Source organism: Macrobrachium nipponense, chromosome 16 (assembly GCF_015104395.2).
Source record: "Macrobrachium nipponense isolate FS-2020 chromosome 16, ASM1510439v2, whole genome shotgun sequence".
Taxonomy (NCBI): domain Eukaryota; kingdom Metazoa; phylum Arthropoda; class Malacostraca; order Decapoda; family Palaemonidae; genus Macrobrachium; species Macrobrachium nipponense.
In genome coordinates this window covers 37,090,803-37,111,321 of record NC_087209.1, presented here as the reverse complement: position 1 = coordinate 37,111,321, position 20,519 = coordinate 37,090,803, and the positions used below count along the sequence as shown (strand labels likewise).

The window sequence follows — 20,519 nt, the reverse complement described above, 5'->3', positions numbered from 1 at the left end:
GCATGCACTGATGGAAGAACCCAAAAGGGGTCATTTATTAGCTATGCACATTACCGTTAAAAAAAAAACGACTGTCTCATCGTCAAAAAATAGGGAAGTACGTGTAGACATAAATTCAAGAAAACATATCACATACAAACTGACAAGGAGTAACCGCTTTGAAATGAAGTACAAACAATTTTGTCTAAAGATAAGTCATGTTTATAACCAGTTACGCCTAAAACTTTAAACCACGCGAATATTTTAGAAGTCAATGAAAATACAGAAAAATAGCAGATACGACATTTCTACTAGAGAATAATTCAGTGCAAAGTATGTTTTCGTCCATGAAAATCTATTCCTGTATGAATATTGTAGGCAAAAATGTTACTTTCCATATAACTTACAAGAGTAAATACACAGACTAAATACTATGGTGTCAGTATACAATACACGCAAGATCTTCCTAATCTACTCTACATATGGTAATAACAAAAATAAGACGGAAAATGCACTAGCAATAAGACCAGAAGGAGCAGGCCTCTAAACACCGAAACACCTGTGAATGAACGTAGTCTTGCCCACAGCCGAGTCTCCTATAAATACGATCTTGAACATCCTCGTCGTGGTCACTGCAGAGAGCGGGATGATTCGAACTCCTGATGACTCCGGAGGCTGGTAGTCTGCTCGGGTGTCAAGGTCATCATCCTTGGTGTCTTCCATGTTGCCTGTGTCAGCCTTCCCAATTCGAGAGGAGCCGCTGGTTTGTCTTCGAAGCTTTCGGTTTTTGTTGTTCATCTTGGCTACGTGACTGCCAGAGTCACTTAGGCCAGCATCGTCGGAGGCGTTCTTCACATCCTTTTCCTCTGCCTAAATTTCAGAGTGTAATATTTTCCTTTCTTTAATATAGCACAGTTATATCTTAACACATAATACAAATAGAACGAAAAATGAAAGTTTCATTGGCCAAATGAATAAGCAAAGCTAAAATTCCATTAATTAACAATCTTCTGAATGGTCTTGGGATTTTATACAAACAGCATCTCCTGATTTCATGTTAACCTGTGAATCAAAGTTAGAATCCTGTTAGAAAAGTGATAAAGGACTTGAGATAATGAGAATATTTACAAAAGAATATGTTGTAAGAGAATTAAATAGACAGATAATATGTTTGTAAAAATACTTGCCAAAGGTTTGATCTCTTCAGTCTTACTGTCATTATTGCTTGAGTTAGCGTTTGCAAGTTTCCCCGCTAGGTGGCATTCATCGATGGCTTGCTCAGAAACTTCACTTGGGAAATCTTCCGAACTTGTGGCTGTGGACTGTGAATGCATCTGTATTACAGGTAAATAAGCGTGCGAATGATAGGTATGTTGCGAAAAGACAAACGCTTGATTGATGTAGGATGTTTGAGGAAGCAGATCAGGTTGCAGAACTGACAATTCTGGATGATGAATTATGGTAGTAGAATGGAGGAAGTTGGACGAGTGCGGAGGCGGTTCTCTGAAACATGGCAGAACAAACTGATATAATTTTTTCTCTCTTCTGTGACTTTACAGACAGAAGACTGACACTTGTCTGTTACAGAACCCAGTGAAATTTTGTCTGGTCAATTAATTTGTGCACCACTGTTAGAATTGAAAACCCAATTCATGACGTGATCTTGAAGTTATATACACATAATATTATATAAAAAAAACCGATTTGTCCCACTTAGAAACTATCTGAAAAGATAAATACATGCAAAACGCACGTTTGTCCGGAAACTAGACTTACTCACCTCATAGTAATCCCTTTTTAGCAATTCTATAAAAATAGGGAAATGAAGGTATATATTTCTTTGGGCATCTGATGATTTTGTTGATATCGTCACACACGTTAATCATTTATAAGGGTCATGTATGAAACAGCTACACTGTAACAAAATTTACCTCTGGCAGTTGCAAACCCTCATGATGTCGGGTGTCTTTTGTTTTTTGAGGCAGCTCTTGGGCTTGTCATTTTGTCCTTTTGTCAAATGATCGTTGTTGACCTCTCTTGGATGATCCCCAGGATCCTCGTTGTTGCCCTTTGAAGGGTCTTCCCTGTTTTCCTTCGTAGGAATGCTAGAATCTTCCTTTGGTGGTTGATGGTTACGTTCGTCCGTAAGTTGGTCATTGTGTTCTGTCGAGGAATAGTCTTGTTGTTGCAAGTTACTCTCATCTGATTCTTCCGCTTGCATGATCATGTCAGGAGAGGAGGCATCCATGCTTGCTTTGCGGGAGAATCCATCAAACTGCTGCTCTTTCGTGAGGGAAAGCGTCGGAGAAGTTTGTGTGATGGAGTCTGTCCTTCGAAGTGGCACTCTTGGTTCTGCGTTGTGGCCACTCTCTGTGAATATACAGCTTATATAATTTCCGAATGTGATATTGATAATAATCAATGCAACTGAAATGATATACGAAAGAAAGTCAATACTATACGGACAGGTATCATGTTATGACATTGAAACAATATCTAAAAGATTTTATTGATTTGAGAACAAACTTTAAGGAGTAGAGTCTTAGAGCAGGATCGAGACAGAAATCATAGCATAAGGACAATTACGGAAGTCCCGTACGAAGAAGAGCTAATAATAAAAGGGAGAGGGCGATGGCTTGGAGAGTTAGAAATGATAAAACAGGGGAAACTACGGAAGATCCATAAGAAGGTGAGCCACTGATCAGAGGGAGATAGAGATGGCTTGGACATGTGCTTCATGCGTTCATCCCCTGGGAGAATGCTACGTAATAGTGTCAACTGGACTACTGTGGGCACCAGAAGAGCTGGAAGACCCTTACCTATTTCATTGAGAACTTTGTCAAGGGAGGCTGGGGGAGGAGCGGGAATTTCAGGAAGGTCAGCCACCTGAAAGACATGGGTGGCACAATTTCCTAGTTTTTTTATTTTCATTTTTTAGTTACGCGGTGTTGGAGGCTAATCAATAATAGTAATAATTATGATAATGCCCTCCCATAACTGTAAATAGTAATCTCCATTTGTACACATACATATAATAATAAAAATAATAATAATAATAATAATAATAATAATATAATAATAATAATAATAATAATAATAATAAGAAAAATAAAAAGTTCACCAATAGGCTATAGCTCTCACCTGAAGAATCACAGTGGTTCTTTTCTGAGGACATGCACAGGCAAGGATGTTGCAACAGTTCCTGCAGGATGCTAGGTTCTGTAGGAGGAGGTGTCAGCAAAGGGAACATATGGCTGTCCTTTGTGGCCACGGGTGAATTCTGATGATGAAAAATGAAGTACACGATTGACTGATTGCCCCAATAGACTGTTGATTCCTACACGACTATGAAGGTATTGATTAATGAATATATATTATATATATATATATATATATATATATATATATATATATATATATATATATATATATATATATATATATATATATATATATATATATATATATATATGAACAAAGTATATATATATATATATGAACAAAGTTACAGCCACGAAGGGAAATTGAAACACTGGAGATTAAATTAACACAAATACTCGGGAAGAACAGGTCAGACAAATAATGCTTTATTTTTACATTTAAGTGAAAAGTCTCACAGAATACATTGGACGCAAAGTCAAATATTGTCACGGTGTAAAGAAACCCATTTAAAGGAACTTCTTTTAAAATCTGTTTTTATTCAGTTAACCTGGGTGAATAATTTAATGTAATCAAATATATTTTCTTTTGACCCGGTCATAAAACATATGTTCCAGACGGAATTGAAAGATAGGATAAAGAGGATTACCAATAAGTAGATTTAGATTTTTATCTGTTGACTGTTCTGTGACTCTCCCAAACATTTGCATATTCCCTTATGACTTGTACCCACCATTTATATAGGCCCTTGCTTCTGTATATGTTTAGCTGCTGTGACCATGTCTTGGTAATAAGACGAAAGTCCTTAGTATCTCCAATGTTTTAATTTTCCTTCGTGGCTGTAACTTTGTTCGTGTAATCATCACGTTTTTTTATTTCTTCGTGATTTCAAATCAAATGTATATATATATATATAATAGATATAATAATTATATATATATATATAGATATATATATTTATATATATATAGATATATATATATATATATATATATACATATCAGACGAAGGGAATAAAGTCGAAACCGGTCAGGACCTACACTCCGCCTCTTATTTTTCACCTGTTCATATGTGTCATAAATGAATCACGTGCAAAAGTGATTATAATCATGTATATTATAGTATATATATATATATATATATATATATATATATATATATGTGATATAGTATATATATTGTATTATATATATATATTATATAATATAATATATATTATTAATATATAGTCGAGTCCTAGGGGGTGTAATTAATAATGTATTTAATATGTTCGTTGTGAGCTTTTTTGGGAATGTGGATGGAGAACAGAGCCGAAGCAACAACGTGATGAAGCTGATAAATGATTTCTGTGATGGCGTGATTCAAAAAGTGCACAGTTAAGACGGGTCAACGTTCGTCCTGTAGTTATGTGAGTTCATGGGTCTTTTTCAAAGTGCCTTTGGGAAACTGGTTGTAGCCAGTAATATGAGGCGTTAACGAAGTGTGCATTCATATGTGCGTGTGCGCCTCTTCCTTTGATAATGGCGTCTTTAGCCAAGTCTATGGGAAGACTTGCACAGAGATCCGAGGGAGAAAGGCAGAGCCACGATGGCGGTGCCAAAGTGTTTTTTAAACAGTGAGTGAGAATCCTGGTTGGCAATGGGTGAGTGTTGAATTACTTTAGCCAAAAGGAATGGCTTGTTACACATTGTAAGAATGTTTAATCTTTAACTTTGTCTTTAAACTTATGTGTGCTAACGAGTGTGTTTCTCGTGTCTTTGAAACAGACGATTCTGGTGAGGGAATTGACTGGCAAGGGGGTACCGAGAGTCCTAGGGGGACAGAGAGTCCCAGATGGGAGAGACAATTGGTGTGACAAATTACTGTTTTAGACATTTTAATGTTGGGGGGTTAACTGAGTTAAGTTAGTCTGTGAGACTTGATTCATTATCTTTCCATTGTTAAATAAATAGTTATTTTTTATATAACTTGACTCTCATTTTGATTACCTGTTAGAATGGAGAGAAAGAGGTGGAGCGAGAGAGAGAGGAGTTGCCGAGAGAGAGAGAGAGAGGTCGCGAGCCGTTGGCCGCTTGGAGAGTGTGTGTGTGTGTGTGTGAAATTAAAAGGCCCATTAAACGCCATTTGAACGTTGCAACTATATATTTCGAGCACTTCCTTCTGTGCCCTTGTTACTGGTAAAATAAGGACAGATGATGTTTCAAGGGTATATATACAAAGTATATGTTGGTGTGGCAGTAAGTTTATTTAGGGAGTGGACTAAGAAAGGGTATATATTTGCCTGTCCAATGAACTCAGAATGAAAAAAGAAACGAATTATTTACCTCAAAATAGGTTTCATCGTGCTCGAAGTCAGTCGGAGACTGAGGTTCGTCCGGGAGTGTTCTGGAAGATGAATAATAAAATAATAATAATAATAATAATAATAATAATAATAATAATAATAATAATAATAATTATGTAAAACAACTTCAGTCGTTAATCGTCAAGGTATTCAGTAATGACCTGATGATATAATCTATAGATGAACTTATAATTAGCGTAAAATAAGTTTTATCTACGCTAAAACTGATATTTCAATCATTTTCAGTAGCTGCACGCAATTGCTGAATACGAACTGAACCTTGGAAACCCTGTCGAAAGTCAAGCCTCGAAGTTTGGAAGAGAAGAACGTCGCACTCACATCGGAAGATTACTATCCATTTTGAAATATAGTGAGTAATTATTTGAAACCGACAACTGCGTATGTTACCGTAATCTTGTCTTTGGAAAAGGACACTGATGTCATAAACTATGCTTCAATTTAGTTGCAGGTAATACATCCGTTATTGTTATGAGAATTAATTTTCTTAAAATCTTTTCAACAACATGTGCTATATTATCCTAAGTAAATCCTTCAACCAGGTTACAGGTACACTTTATATGTATAGATATATATATATTATGATATATATATATATATATATATATATATATATATATGTGTGTGTGTGTGTGTGTGTGTGAGTGTGTGTGTATGTGTTTGTAACAGAATCACGAAAATAAAGACAAAACTACGAGGCCTTGCAGAGCTCCATTGTGTCGCTTTTCTTCGTGGGTTTTGTCTTTATATATATATATATATATATATATATATATATATATATATATATATATATATATACACACACACACACACACACACACACACATATATATATATATTATATATATATATTTATATATGGCTTCGTATATTTCTTGGAAAGGTTTCCTTGATCATTTTAAAGCCTCTAGCCAGTCATTTGAAGTGGAAAATATATCCAGATTATGTAACAAAATACAAAACTTCAAAGCCCTAAATCGAAGACTTATATCTTTAAATTATTACAGAATATCTAATGAATTTGCAGGAGTTTCATACATAGTAGTCTGTTCTAAATCCTACTCGCGCCACTACTTTACGGTCTGCGAAGGATGAGTCATTTTTAGCAACCAGTTTTTAGCACAGATGTTTAATTTATATGGACAAACAACGTAAATTCATAATCATAGAAGGCTTGGTATTGTCACGGGGCAAAAATGTTATTTGGTGTTGGAATTCAGGTACGGTATGTTGGCATAAAATGGCATATGAATTATTCAATCTTATAAAGTAACTCAAGTACTCTGAAGAGGTTTTAATAATAATAATAATAATAATGGCAAAACATGAACCTCCTTCCTAGGTAATGTGGCAAAGATGCGAGGTAATTCTAACCGTGGGCATTTTTGTGACCTTGGCAGCCAAGCCATAATGGTGTCCTCGGGTTAAACGTTATCTGAGTGTGAAGGAAGGTACAAAGAGAGACATGGGTAGTTATTCTTCTCATTGGGAGGCAAGAAGATGGAACGCCATAAGTTGTTTAAACAAAATTTGGAAATCAGATATTACGAGCCGATCTCACACGAGGTAATGTCTACTTAATAAAGGATATGGTAATTTATATCCTGTGTATTTTTCTTTTCACAAAGGTAAATTTTTTGTCAGCTATGAGGAAAATTTTTTTCACAAGTTTTTAGTTTTCTGCAAGAGAAAACTATTGTGCCGGATTTGTCTGTCCGTCCATCCACACTTATATTCTGTTCGCCCTCAGATCTAAAATAAATACTGAGGTTAGAGGGCTGTAAATTAGTATTTTGATCATCCATCCTTCAATCATCAAATATACCAAATTGCAACCCTTTAACCTCAATAGTTTTTATGTTACTTAAGGTTAAAGTTAGCCATGGATCGTGCATCTGGTAACACTTTCCGGAGGCATGGGACGCACCCTCATTCTACCATATTTGGTGAGCAACTGAAAAGCTACCGGAAGTCCGGTACTACCGGTCATAGCTGAGGGTTTTATGCAGCATTATACGCTCGGCGCATTTTTTATTTTTACTTGCCTTGAAGTGTACATGAAAACTCTCACGATATCAAAATATGAAATGCCGAAGACGATTACACATTTGAGTTCTTATGTCTCTGAAAAACGATAGGCTAAATATCATGGGTATATTGCGATTAATAGCTTATAAAAAATAAGAAAATAAAAATAAAAAACTTTACTGCTTTAAATGCTCATTGGTATTGCCCCTGTTATAAAACAAATATCGTCCTTAACTATTAAGTATAACATTTCCACAACAGACTGAATCCGGAGATGTGGGGAATTGCTGAAGTTCTTTTGACACCTTACCTTTCTGTTCCATCGTAAACAGGCAACGGAAGTGTCTTCGGAGGGCATGGTTTCTCCGTTACAATGTCAGCCGTGGATTCAAAGGTTACTGTATTCCTTTTGGAGAGGATTGGAGCGCTGGCTGTAAGCTGCTCCTGGTGGAGGGACTTCGAACTGAAAGTATACAAAGAAAGTCTCTGGAGGTTCGGAGTTTTACATCGTAGCAATAAACCTTATGTACATTCAAGCCTCTTCTATCTATATATGTATGTATCTATGTATCACTCTACCTATCTATCCTTTCCTTTGCTAAAGAAGAGAAAACTGGATTGAGACGGAGAAAATGAGTCCCCTAGTTTAGTTTTTTCCCTCCATCTCTCTCTAACACGCACCTGCATTTATATATTGTACTAATTGCGATATAAAAGTCAACGTAGGGGATAAAGTGCCTGTCAGCATGAGGAATTAAGTAACAGAGGCTCGATTGCATCTCCTTTGGTAAATTATTTCCCCTCATCCAGCCACTTTTTTTTTCTCGCCAGTCTTTGGGAAACATACCACCAGGAAAAAAAGAAGGAAAAAGTGGCAGGTTGTTGGGGGGAAAAGTTTACCAAAGGAAATGCAATCGAGCTCTCTGTTACTTAAATCCTCATGCTGACAGGTGCATAATTCCTCAACGTTGACTTTTTCATCGCAATTAGTACAATAAATGCGGGTGCGTGTTAGAGAGAGATGGAGGAAAAAACTAAAATAGAGGATTCATCCTCTAGTCTCAATCGAGTTTTCTTTTCTGTAACAAGAAAAAAAGAGAGAGTTACAGCGAACAGGAAACCGAACATTGTCAACACCTAACCAGGACGGCAATGTCATTTCCGTGATTCTAAGAAAAAGATGCAAAACCTCAAGGGTTATTCACAGGATTATTTTGTCCTCAGTTATAAAAAGAAAAAGAAGAAACGCGAGAAAAACAGAAAAAAAAAAAGACTTGTGGATTAGGTAAGGAAATTCCTTGCTGGAAATTCCCCCTGAAAAGGGCAATCCAGTTTCCTCCGGCGTGGAAATAGCAATGAGGAAAGGCTACTTCCATCACGCTTCCACTTCGATGTGGTGATATTTAACCAAAAACCAATCTCGCAGACGATCACTGATAACAAAGGAATAAAGCTCACATTAACCAACCTATACCTCACACATAAAGAGAAGTATTGAACTAAAGATGCCATAGACACATTCCCAGCATCTTATTATAGTGTGCACCGGTATGAAATGTACGTAAATAGTCTACCAGATACATACATTACATATATATATATATATATATATATATATATATATATATATATATATATCTATATGTGTGTGTGTGTGTGGTGTGTATGCATATTATATATACATATGTGTAATATATTATATATATATAATATATATGTATATATATATTATATAATATATATATATATGTGTGTGTGTGTGTGTGTATCTGCAGCTCTATACATATATATATACATAGTGTATATTATATATGTGTGTGTATGTGTGTGTAAATCGTGTGTATTGACAGACTATACATATATATATATATATATATATTATTATATAATATATATATATATATTAATACATACATACAATACATATAATACATACTACATACATACATCATACAATACATATATATATATATAATTATATCTATATATTATATTATGTGTGTGTGTGTGTGTAATATATACATACATACACTGATATATGTGTATAATACTATATACATATATATATATATATATATATATATATATATATATATATATATATATGCATGTATAAAACACTATATACACATATATACCAGGAATGCAAAGTACAATGAGCCCAGCGCACGTACTTGTTTTGTTCATTTGTTGTGGCCGACCCAGACTGGTCATGTTCATCTCTGAGCTCAGTGTTTATGGTCCTGAGGAGGTCAAGTTGAGTCACCAAACTTTCCCTTTCCAGAGCGATGCCTTCGCTGACCTTGTCAAAGATACAGTTCATAATTAGTTGACGATTTGAAAAATGAAGAGAAAAATGAAGCGAATCTGTGAAGTAAAAGATGAGACTTCATTTTCAAGGTTTGAGGTTGTTTAAAGTTTAGTTGTTTGGGATAATCTGGAACAGGGAAATATGCCGTTTTCAGTTTATCATATCATAAGATAAAAAAAGGAAGATGACTTTCCTTGATAAAGGATCATTTACATCAGTCACCTGACATTTAAGGAAGAGGGTGTTTTCATTTCGATATAGATAAATGAAAGCTTATAAAAATTTTTATTTTACATCGAGATAAAGAATACTTTCATATCATCATGGGTAAATAAAGGATTAAGCAAATCTTTACACCTGGCCTCATTAGGTTCACTAGTACTTCAGTTAATAAAAACTTATCCATTTTTGGTTTTCTGTGAGAGAAAACTATTGAGATGGCTTTGTCTGTCCGTCGGTACTTTTCTGTCCGCCCTCAGATCTTAAAATCTACTAAGGCAAGAGGGCTGCAAATTGGTATGTTGATCATTCACCCTCCAGTTATCAAACATACAAAATTGGAGCCCTCTAGCCTCAGTAGTGTTTATTTTATTCAAGGTTAAAGTTAATCGTACGTCTGACAACTGTACTGGACACGCAACCACCGGGCTTTGGTTGAAGTTTCATGGGCGGCGACTCATTCAGCATTATACCGATCGGCGCAATTTTTACTTGTTTTATACTGGACCCACTCAGAGTAGTGACCTGACACCTGTGAAATCAGTAATCTGGTCAATGACCGCAATGACTGTGATGTCAGATGACGGCGTCCAAATAATCAGTGGAGGAACGCCACTTACCTTCAGCGCCTGCTGCGCCCTCCGACGTTTCTCGTCCTTGATGCTCTTCCTCAGATGGTCAAGGGTGGACGCTAGCTCTTCGGCCTCTTTCTCCTTCAGGGAATACTCTTCCTCGAGTTTGCTCTGCCCAGGGAGGAAAACGGAGGAGGGAAAATGGATGAAACCGGAAGACAGGGTAAAGAATTAAAATGATGGAATCAGATAATTTTTTATGCTGTATTTGAGAATTGATTGGGAAGATGACGTCACGCCCAGTGATAAAATGACACGGGTCGGGGTTGAATGTATTATAATCTTGTGAATTTAATTATAATATATATATATATATATATATATATATATATATATATATATATATATATATATATATATATATGTCTGTGTGTGTATGTATATATATACATATACATGTGTATATGTATATAGTATTTACCATCACCACACACATACACATCCACGCACACACACACACACACACACACACACACACATATATATATATATATAGTGTATCCATATATCTATATTTATTAATTTATCCATTTAATGTGTGTATATATATACATATATATGTATGTATGTATGTATATATGCGCATATATATACGCAAATATATACCTGTATATATATATGTATAAATAAATATTTATGTGCAATAATATATATATATATATATATATATATATATATATATATATATATATATATATATATATATACCTATCAGCGGGTGACAAGAAGAGAGCCGGTTATCCAAGGTGACATTTATTAGCCGACGTGTTTTGTGACAACATCGTTACATCTCCAAGGCGAAAAGATAAAAACAAACAAATTAAAAATGATGACTATAGGAGTCTTAATAAGCTAAAAAGATACAATAAAACAAGACAATTCCAACTAAGCACCTGCTAAAAACAGAATGATATATATATTATATATATATATATATATATATATAATATATATATATATATATATCCATGTGGTCTATAATTATTAACTTATCCATTTATCATGCTAAGGGTGACCCTTTTGTGCGAAAGGCAGTGGATTAGGATACAAGTATAGAATGATTTATTCTGAATATTTTCGTAAGGCTTGTTAAAATCTGTTGATTACATTTCACATCCTGCTAACAGACTGAGAGGCAGACAAAGCAAACCGAAACCAATAATTATCTCCTTGGTGGAGATAAAAAATACCTGGCAGCTTCTACAGTAAGTCTTTTGGCAATGACGATGTCCCAGACTAGTGATTACAAAGGCAGTTACAGTATTGTTATCTTATAGTCAGTACACGAAATTTTAGCGTATTTATATTTAGGTATTCTTCTCAGGTGGTAGTGTTCTAATTTCCTATAATTTAGGACATAATGACAAGAAGTCTAGTTTTCTTACTGATTTTGTGTCCTGTGCCTCTAAAATGTTGCTTATAGTAGATTCACATCAACCGTGCATTTGACGCCTAGGCCCGTCCCTTACGACGCTCCTGATTGGCTGTTGATAAGCCAATCACAGGACTGGAAACTCTCAGTCTCTCTCGAGAGTTCACACAGGCAGGATGTATGTTCCACCTCTCCTGAAAGACGTATCTCTCAGGAGACGTGGAACATACATCCTGCCTATGTGAAATCTCGAGAGAGAGACTGAGAGTTTCCAGCCCTGTGATTGGCTTATCAACAGTCAATCAGGAGCGTCGTAAGGGACTGGCCTAGACATCAAATGCACGGCTGATGTGAATCTACTATAGCTTAGGTTTGATATGACCAAAATTAATCTTTAGGTGTCGTTTTGACCTGTTTTCAATCTCCACCAAAGGAATCTGACGACTAAGGTAATTCACGAATCATCTTCATCGGTAGATTGTTTCGGAAACTCGGCATCGAACTGTGATGGATGCAATAAAACCGCGAGTTCGAGGAACAGAGTAACAGTTTAGTAATATCATTTGCGTGGATAATACAAAAGTCTTCACACTGAAGAGATGTCCAGCAACTGTCTTCGAATTACACTGTTTCTCTAACCGGGGTGTTTGTTGTCTCCGTGGGCAGCCGAGAGAGAGATGAACTCATATGAGTGTACTTACCAAGTGCTGCATCAGACGGGTATTATCCTGCTTTCCGGCTGTGACCAACGACGTGAGAGTTTCCACCTTCTTCAGTAATGCAGCGTTGTCCTCCTGCAGGACCCGGAAGGCGTTTTCGCGGTCCCTCATCTGTTGAGAAGTCATTCCGTTAGTCCGTTCGTGAGTTCAAATGCTGAAGTATCGTGTCACACAGGCATGTTCTCTGATAAATCATCATGAGTTTCATCATCGCCTCCAACGCCTCGTGATGCAAATAGCCTCCGTGGAACTCCCCCTCCCCCCACCCCAACTCTGTTTTTCCTTCATAAATCACTTAAACATCTCCAGCCATCCCTCCACCTAGTTCTCACTCAAGTAGGTTTGACTCTTCTAATTCTTCTGGTGACTACAAGAACATAAAACACAGAAACGCACACACACTATATATATATATATATATATATATATATACATATACATATATATATATATATATAGATATATCTATACATATATATAGTATATATATATATATATATAGATATATCTATATATATATATATATATATATATATATATATATATATAGATATATATATATATATATATATAGATATATATCATATATATATATATATATAGTGTGTGTGTGCGTGTGTGTACATACATATACACACACATAAATAGATATTCCCGTATTACCACCGACGTTGCACCAGTAACCAATCTTTGTGACTAATAGAAGCGGCGCACATTCGTGCTTGATGAGCAGCTTCAACGGATGGAGAGCACGATTTCCTAAACGAAAGCATGAATCATGAAATTTAGTCTTCAAAGCCCAGCGCTGGGTCACTTTCAGCTCTCCAGCCCTCAAGACAGTGAAAACAGGCAGTTGTTCAAGTGGTTGGACAGCGAGATAAAAAGAGCAAGAAAGTCAGTGAGATGAAATGAAAGGATCTATAGATTTGAAAGTGGGAGAAAATCGCTCGGTTGCACTAAGGGAGGTTGGGCAGCAAGATGGAACCGAGAATGAAGGTATAGTAAAAGATTAAAAAGTGCTTGCAGTCAGGGGACGAGGTGACGCTGCAATCACCTCTTTAGTAAGGCCTACAGACTGGGAATCACCGACTTCACATTTGTCACCAATGTCGGCAAAATTACCAGAGCTTTGCCATCAACACAGTAAGACTTACCAGAGATGGCACTTGTGCGAAACCACGCACGTCAGCAAGGACTAGCTTTACAACCAAACGAGATACGAGTGTCATGTTTCATCCTCTGGTTTAAACTCGCCCTGATTTGGATTCCTCTTCTTGTAAAAATCTCTGACATACATTTAGGCTTTTTCTCTTCATTTATGATTACGTGCCTCAAGGAGGTGTATTATATTATATAAAAAAAGGGAATGTGGTTAATAGTTGATATAAGACGAGCCAAAATCGCAAAGTGAATTTAGCATATCACTAAATTGCAATCTCATTGTGCAGCCATATTATTTTTTATTTGCTGACATTATTCATTTTATCATGAAACAACAAGGTGTATAAGATTTAAATCTTTATTGCTCACTGGAGAAGTCATGAATATTTCAACTGAAGAAAATAGTATATCACTATTTTAGAAGTAAGGTGCAAACTGCTGCAACTTAACCGTATGAAATTTCAAACGGTCTCGTGTAAGTGTCCAACAAACATGCTGTGTATTGGATATACATTTGAATTTATGCCATTTTGTACGTAGTTTAGATCGGGTTTAGATCGTATGTTAAAAATAAACATTACCTCTTGCTCCAAGGATGCCAAGGCCCGGGCTCCTTTTTCATTGCGTTCAGCTTCGACTTTGTTCCTTTCGCCACTAATCTGAGACTCGAGCTCCTCGTACAGTCGTGCCACCTGTGGAGAGAAAGTGAGGAAACAAAATAAAAAAAATGAGAGAAAATGTGGTCACGGATTAAGAAAATAGGGAGAAAATAACTGAATAAGATGAGCAGATCTATCAAGTCCGATTAAAAAAAAAAAAAAAACTTGATCATTTCTTTAAACGCCGAACAGGAGTGGTCACAAGTGCTGGTATTATTCCGTGAATAACACCAGCACTATGATGACCCCTGCTTGACCTGGACCCGAGATCCCTGTTCACCAGTATACTGTTAACACCAGTATACCAGATAAATGATACCAGAATCCTGTGTTCAAATAAAACATCCCCTTCAGCAATTTTTAGAATTTCCCAATATGAATATTGGCCAGTTACTAAGCAACATCGCTGAGCCAGAGAAGCGGATGATAAGAAAAATAGAGAAAATAATTGTCCCATTTTATTTAACAGAATTTGTCTAAAAGAGGGTCTTCTATCAAAATATTAATATCATTATGTACTTTATTTTAGTCAGTAGATGAAACCTGTTCATATGGAACAAGCCCACAGGGGCCACTGACTTGAAATTCAAGTTTCCAAAGAATATGGTGTTCATTAGGAAGAAGTAGAGGAAGTAAAGGGAAATACAGAAAGAAGAGATACCACTTATTGAAAAAGAGAAAGAAAAAAATCGATAAATAGATAAGAGCGCATCATAATGTAATGAGAATAGTATTGGGGCACAAATGCATTGCAGTTGCGCTTGAACTTCCTAAGTTGCAATCGTATGACATCCTCTGAGGGTTGGCACCAAAGAAGCAATTTAGCTTACAATAAGGACTGAGATGCCTATAGAGTGGGTGGGTGAACTCGGTTGACACTGACCTGTAGGTTGTACTGTTCCGTTTTGGAGTTGAGGGCGGCTTCCAGCTGTGTCTGCTCTGTCTTAGCCCTCGATAGCTCCTGCAGGAGGGCGGTCACAAGGCGTCCCAGGCTAGGGTCTTCGGCTGCTGCGTCGCTCTGACAGACGTCTCGCCACACAGACTCCACCAATGAAGGGCTGTTCACGATGAATTTATATATATATATATATCTATAGCTGATATATATATATATATATATATATAGATCTAATATATATATAGCGAGATATATATATGATATATAATCTATATAGATATATATAGATATCATAAGAAATATATATATATAATATTATACTATCTAGATATAGATATATATTATATATATATATATATATATATCTATATATATATATATATGCTATATATACGATATCTATATATATATATAGATTATATATATTATATATATCTATATAATATATAAATAGATTATATTATCTATATTAAGATAGTATTATCTATATTTAATTATATAATATAACTATATATAAGGGCCGGGGTGAAGGAAGTAAGGGAAAGGCAACTTCATCCGGTGACAGTTTCATTTATGCCGACGTTTTGCGACGAATTCCAAGTCGCATTTTCAAGGCTAAAGATATAATTTGCGAACATGAAAAACTCAAATTGATTTGTGGTAATATGCAATGGCAACAGCTCTTTATGAAGTAGAAACATTTAAAATCAAACACCACATTCAAAGGCAAACAAATTATAACTAAAGAACTTCAATGAAATCTTAAAACAACCTACCTGTATGAAAGAAGAGAAAGACTAACAAAAATAAATAAGCCCAAACTACGCTATAAACAATTTTACAGAGGACGATTGAGTGTTCAACGACGGTACAATCTTTTTGATAATTATGGATTCGAAGATGGTTAGGTCGTTACATTTACTGAGACGAAACTGAAGATGTTTGCAAGTTTCCCTTTCGTGCATGGTGATACTTTCAGGAGAATATGCACAACCAATATTCAAAAGAGTTATCCTGCTTTGAATTTAAAAAAAAAAAAAAAAAAAAATAAAAAAAAAGTCCCTTAAAATTTGGGTCAGATACCCAAATTTTGAGGGATCTTTGACTCCAAACAGTGTTTAGAGTCAAAGACTGACTCAGTCCTCTTCTATCGTTCAGCGTCGTTTACAAATATACTTGCAGGAGATGTGATCACGGGTTATACGTGGGATGCACGAGGAGGCTGTTGAAGGTTCGAATAGATTCCCACAAGGGCATAAGCCATAGAACAAGTAGCAGGTTTTCTAATCCAGAACAATCAAATATATACACATTCAAAATTATGTAAAACTGACATTGACAGTAAGGATTTTTCCATCTTAGGCCAGCTACAGAACAGCAACGAACTTACTATCTGAGAATCTATGTTGCGTTTTACGCTTGTTGCACTGAATTCTAGACATTGTTGTTATGGGTCGATGACAAGGCCATAAGGACAATATTGCTACTACCCGGTTGAGGGGTTGAAGAGACAAGGCCAGATTTGGAGTTTTATTACAAAATTAAAATTTATTAACACAATAACGATTCCCCGTGCATAATGTCTACTTCGTAAGACTCAAAGGGGCAAGAATCAGCATGATAATTTCACAACGTAAGAAAGTTAGGTATCACGTGGTCGGCATGAAAATTCTAGTCCCTAAAGAGGACAATTAACACAATTTACAAAAGATTCATCTAAAAAACCCACGTTAATTAAATATTAATCAAACCCGCATTACATTCAGCACAATATTTTAAAAGTAAACTCAATAACTGAGCGGATGAACCGCGATAAAGTCACATACAAATCCCTTGAACAATAACCAGCTTAATCAGAGGAGAGTAATGATCGCCTTACCTGCGAGTTAGATGTATCGGGAAAGAATGAGTTCCGGCCTAGTAGTGACTGCTCACTCTACACTTAGGTGACGCCAACTTAAGGACTACTTTATTACGCATTATTTTTATTGTGTAAATTTGGAAATTAGAAAGCTATTCATTATTAAGATTTGACTTAAGTTTCATGAGATGGTAGCAAGTTCAGACAACTCCCAAGAGTTTTCTCTAACTTTGGCGTTTTCGCCTAGAGCAATTCCTTTGTTTCCCAAATCGTATACATCGGATATTTTGTTAATTATTTAATAGACAAAGGTAATATGTCATTAAATAAATTCCTCATCTTCTCCTCTGATTAGTTTGCTCGACCACAGTTACACAGCCAAATCACGCAAATACAGAGCTGTTTCACCTGTCCCTTAATGTTCTTCTTGCTAAATAACCTGATGATGTGGAAGGTTTGTCGTTAAAAAGGGGTCCTACATTTTTCGCGACAATCTATAATTATCAAAAAGATTGTACCGTCGTTAAACACTCAATCGTCTATAATTATCAAAAGGATTGTACCGTCGTTAAACACTCAATCGTCTATAATTATCAAAAGGATTGTACCGTCGTTAAAACACTCAATCGTCTATAATTATCAAAAGGATTGTACCGTCGTTAAAACACTCAATCGTCTATAATTATCAAAAGGATTGTACCGTTGTTAAAACACTCAATCGTCTATAATTATCAAAAGGATTGTACCGTCGTTAAACACTCGATCGTCTATAATTATCAAAAGGATTGTACCGTCATTAAACACTCAATCGTCTATAATTATCAAAAGGATTGTACCGTCGTTAAAACACTCAATCGTCTATAATTATCAAAAGGATTGTACCGTCTTTAAACACTCAATTGTCTATAATTATCAAAAGGATTGTACCGTCGTTAAAACACTCAATCGTCTATAATTATCAAAAGGATTGTACCGTCGTTAAATACTCGATCGTCTATAATTATCAAAAGGATTGTACGTCGTTCAACACTCAATCGTCTATAATTGTATCAAAAGGATTTGTACTGTCGTTAAAAAAAACACTCATCGTCTGTAATTATCAAAAGGATTGTACCTCGTCGTTAAAAACACTCAATCGTCTATAATTATCAAAAGGATTGTACCGTCGTTAAAACACTCAATCGTCTATAATTATCAAAAGGATTGTACCGTCGTTAAAACACTCGATCGTCTATAATTATCAAAAGGATTGTACCGTCGTTAAAACACTCAATCGTCTATAATTATCAAAAGGATTGTACCGTCGTTAAACACTCGATCGTCTATAATTATCAAAAGGATTGTACCGTCGTTAAAACACTCAATCGTCTATAATTATCAAAAGGATTGTACTGTCGTTAAAACACTCAATCGTCTATAATTATCAAAAGGATTGTACTGTCGTTAAAACACTCAATCGTCTATAATTATCAAAAGGATTGTACCGTCGTTAAACACTCAATCGTCTATAATTATCAAAAGGATTGTACTGTCGTTAAACACTCAATCGTCTATAATTATCAAAAGGATTGTACTGTCGTTAAAACACTCAATCGTCTATAATTATCAAAAGGATTGTACTGTCGTTAAAACACTCAATCGTCTATAATTATCAAAAGGATTGTACTGTCGTTAAAACACTCAATCGTCTATAATTATCAAAAGGATTGTACCGTCGTTAAACACTCAATCGTCTATAATTATCAAAAGGATTGTACCGTCGTTAAAACACTCAATCGTCTATAATTATCAAAAGGATTGTACCGTCGTTAAAACACTCGATCGTCTATAATTATCAAAAGGATTGTACCATCGTTAAACACTCAATCGTCTATAATTATCAAAAGGATTGTATCATCGTTTTTAAAACCCAAACTCAATCGTCCTATAATATCAAAAGGATTGTACCATCGTTAAAACACTCAATCGTCTAATTATCAAAAGGATTGTACCGTCGTTAAAAACACTCAATCGTCTATAATTATCAAAAGGATTGTACATCGTTAAAACACTCAGTCGTCTATAATTATCAAAAGGATTGTACTGTCGTTAAAACACTCAATCGTCTATAATTATCAAAAGGATTGTACCGTCGTTAAAATACTCGATCGTCTAATTATCAAAAGGATTGTGCCGTCGTTAAAACACTCAATCGTCTATAATTATCAAAAGGATTGTACCATCGTTAAACACTCAATCGTCTATAATTATCAAAAGGATTGTACCGTCGTTAAACACTCAATCGTCTATAATTATCAAAAGGATTGTACCGTCGTTTTAAAACACTCAAATCGTCTTTAATTATCAAAAGGGATTGTACCGTCGTTTAAAACACTCGATCGTTCTATAATTATCAAAAGGATTGTACCGTCATTAAAAACACTCAATCGTCTATAAATTATCAAAAGGATTGTACGTCGTTAAAACACTCAATCGTCTATAATTATCTAAAGGATTCTTATTCGTCGTAAACACTCAATCGTCTATAATTATCTAAAGATTGTACCATCGTTAAACACACTCAATCGTCTTATAATTATCTAAAGGATTGTACCGTTTCGTAAACACTCAATCGTCTATATTCTCCAAAAAGGATTGTACCATCGTTTTAAAACAAAAACTCAATCGTCTATAATTATCTAAAAGGATTGTACCGTCGTTAAACACTCAATCGTCTATAATTATCAAAAGGATTGTACCGTCGTTAAAACACTCAATCGTCTATAATTATCAAAAGGATTGTACCGTCGTTAAACACTCAATCGTCTATAATTATCAAAAGGATTGTACCGTCGTTAAAACACTCAATCGTCTATAATTATCAAAAGGATTGTACCGTCGTTAAACACTCAATCGTCTATAATTATCAAAAGGATTGTACCGTCGTTATACACTCAATCGTCCTCTGTAAAATTCTTTATAACGTAGTTTGGGCAGCTGGTTTCCCTCACTCGGTTTTTATTCATTTTTGATAGTCTTGCTCTTTCTTTCATATGGGTAGGTTATTATAAGATTTTAGTGAGCTCCTATACTTATAAATATGTTTGCCATTGCATATTACCATAAATTAATTTGAGTTTTTATGTTCGCAAATTATATTTTTAGCCTTGAAAATGC

The 20,519-nt window shown here is 35.3% G+C and overlaps 1 protein-coding gene across 5 annotated transcripts in view; it reads right to left on the bottom strand.

Moving 5' to 3' along the window:
- Positions 1-20,519, bottom strand: part of LOC135195665 (EF-hand calcium-binding domain-containing protein 4B-like) — a 127,107-nt gene that overhangs the window by 3,505 nt on the left and 103,083 nt on the right. For all 5 annotated transcript variants that reach the window (XM_064222042.1, XM_064222040.1, XM_064222038.1 and 2 more), the window contains 11 exons: positions 15,488-15,662; positions 14,527-14,637; positions 12,767-12,895; positions 10,682-10,804; positions 9,706-9,833; positions 7,842-7,994; positions 5,463-5,523; positions 3,121-3,259; positions 1,911-2,349; positions 1,163-1,482; positions 539-845 (listed from right to left, as the gene is read on the bottom strand). In XM_064222042.1, the coding sequence (XP_064078112.1) occupies positions 539-845; positions 1,163-1,482; positions 1,911-2,349; positions 3,121-3,259; positions 5,463-5,523; positions 7,842-7,994; positions 9,706-9,833; positions 10,682-10,804; positions 12,767-12,895; positions 14,527-14,637; positions 15,488-15,662 (2,085 nt within the window). The remainder of the gene's footprint in view (positions 1-538; positions 846-1,162; positions 1,483-1,910; positions 2,350-3,120; positions 3,260-5,462; positions 5,524-7,841; positions 7,995-9,705; positions 9,834-10,681; positions 10,805-12,766; positions 12,896-14,526; positions 14,638-15,487; positions 15,663-20,519) is intronic.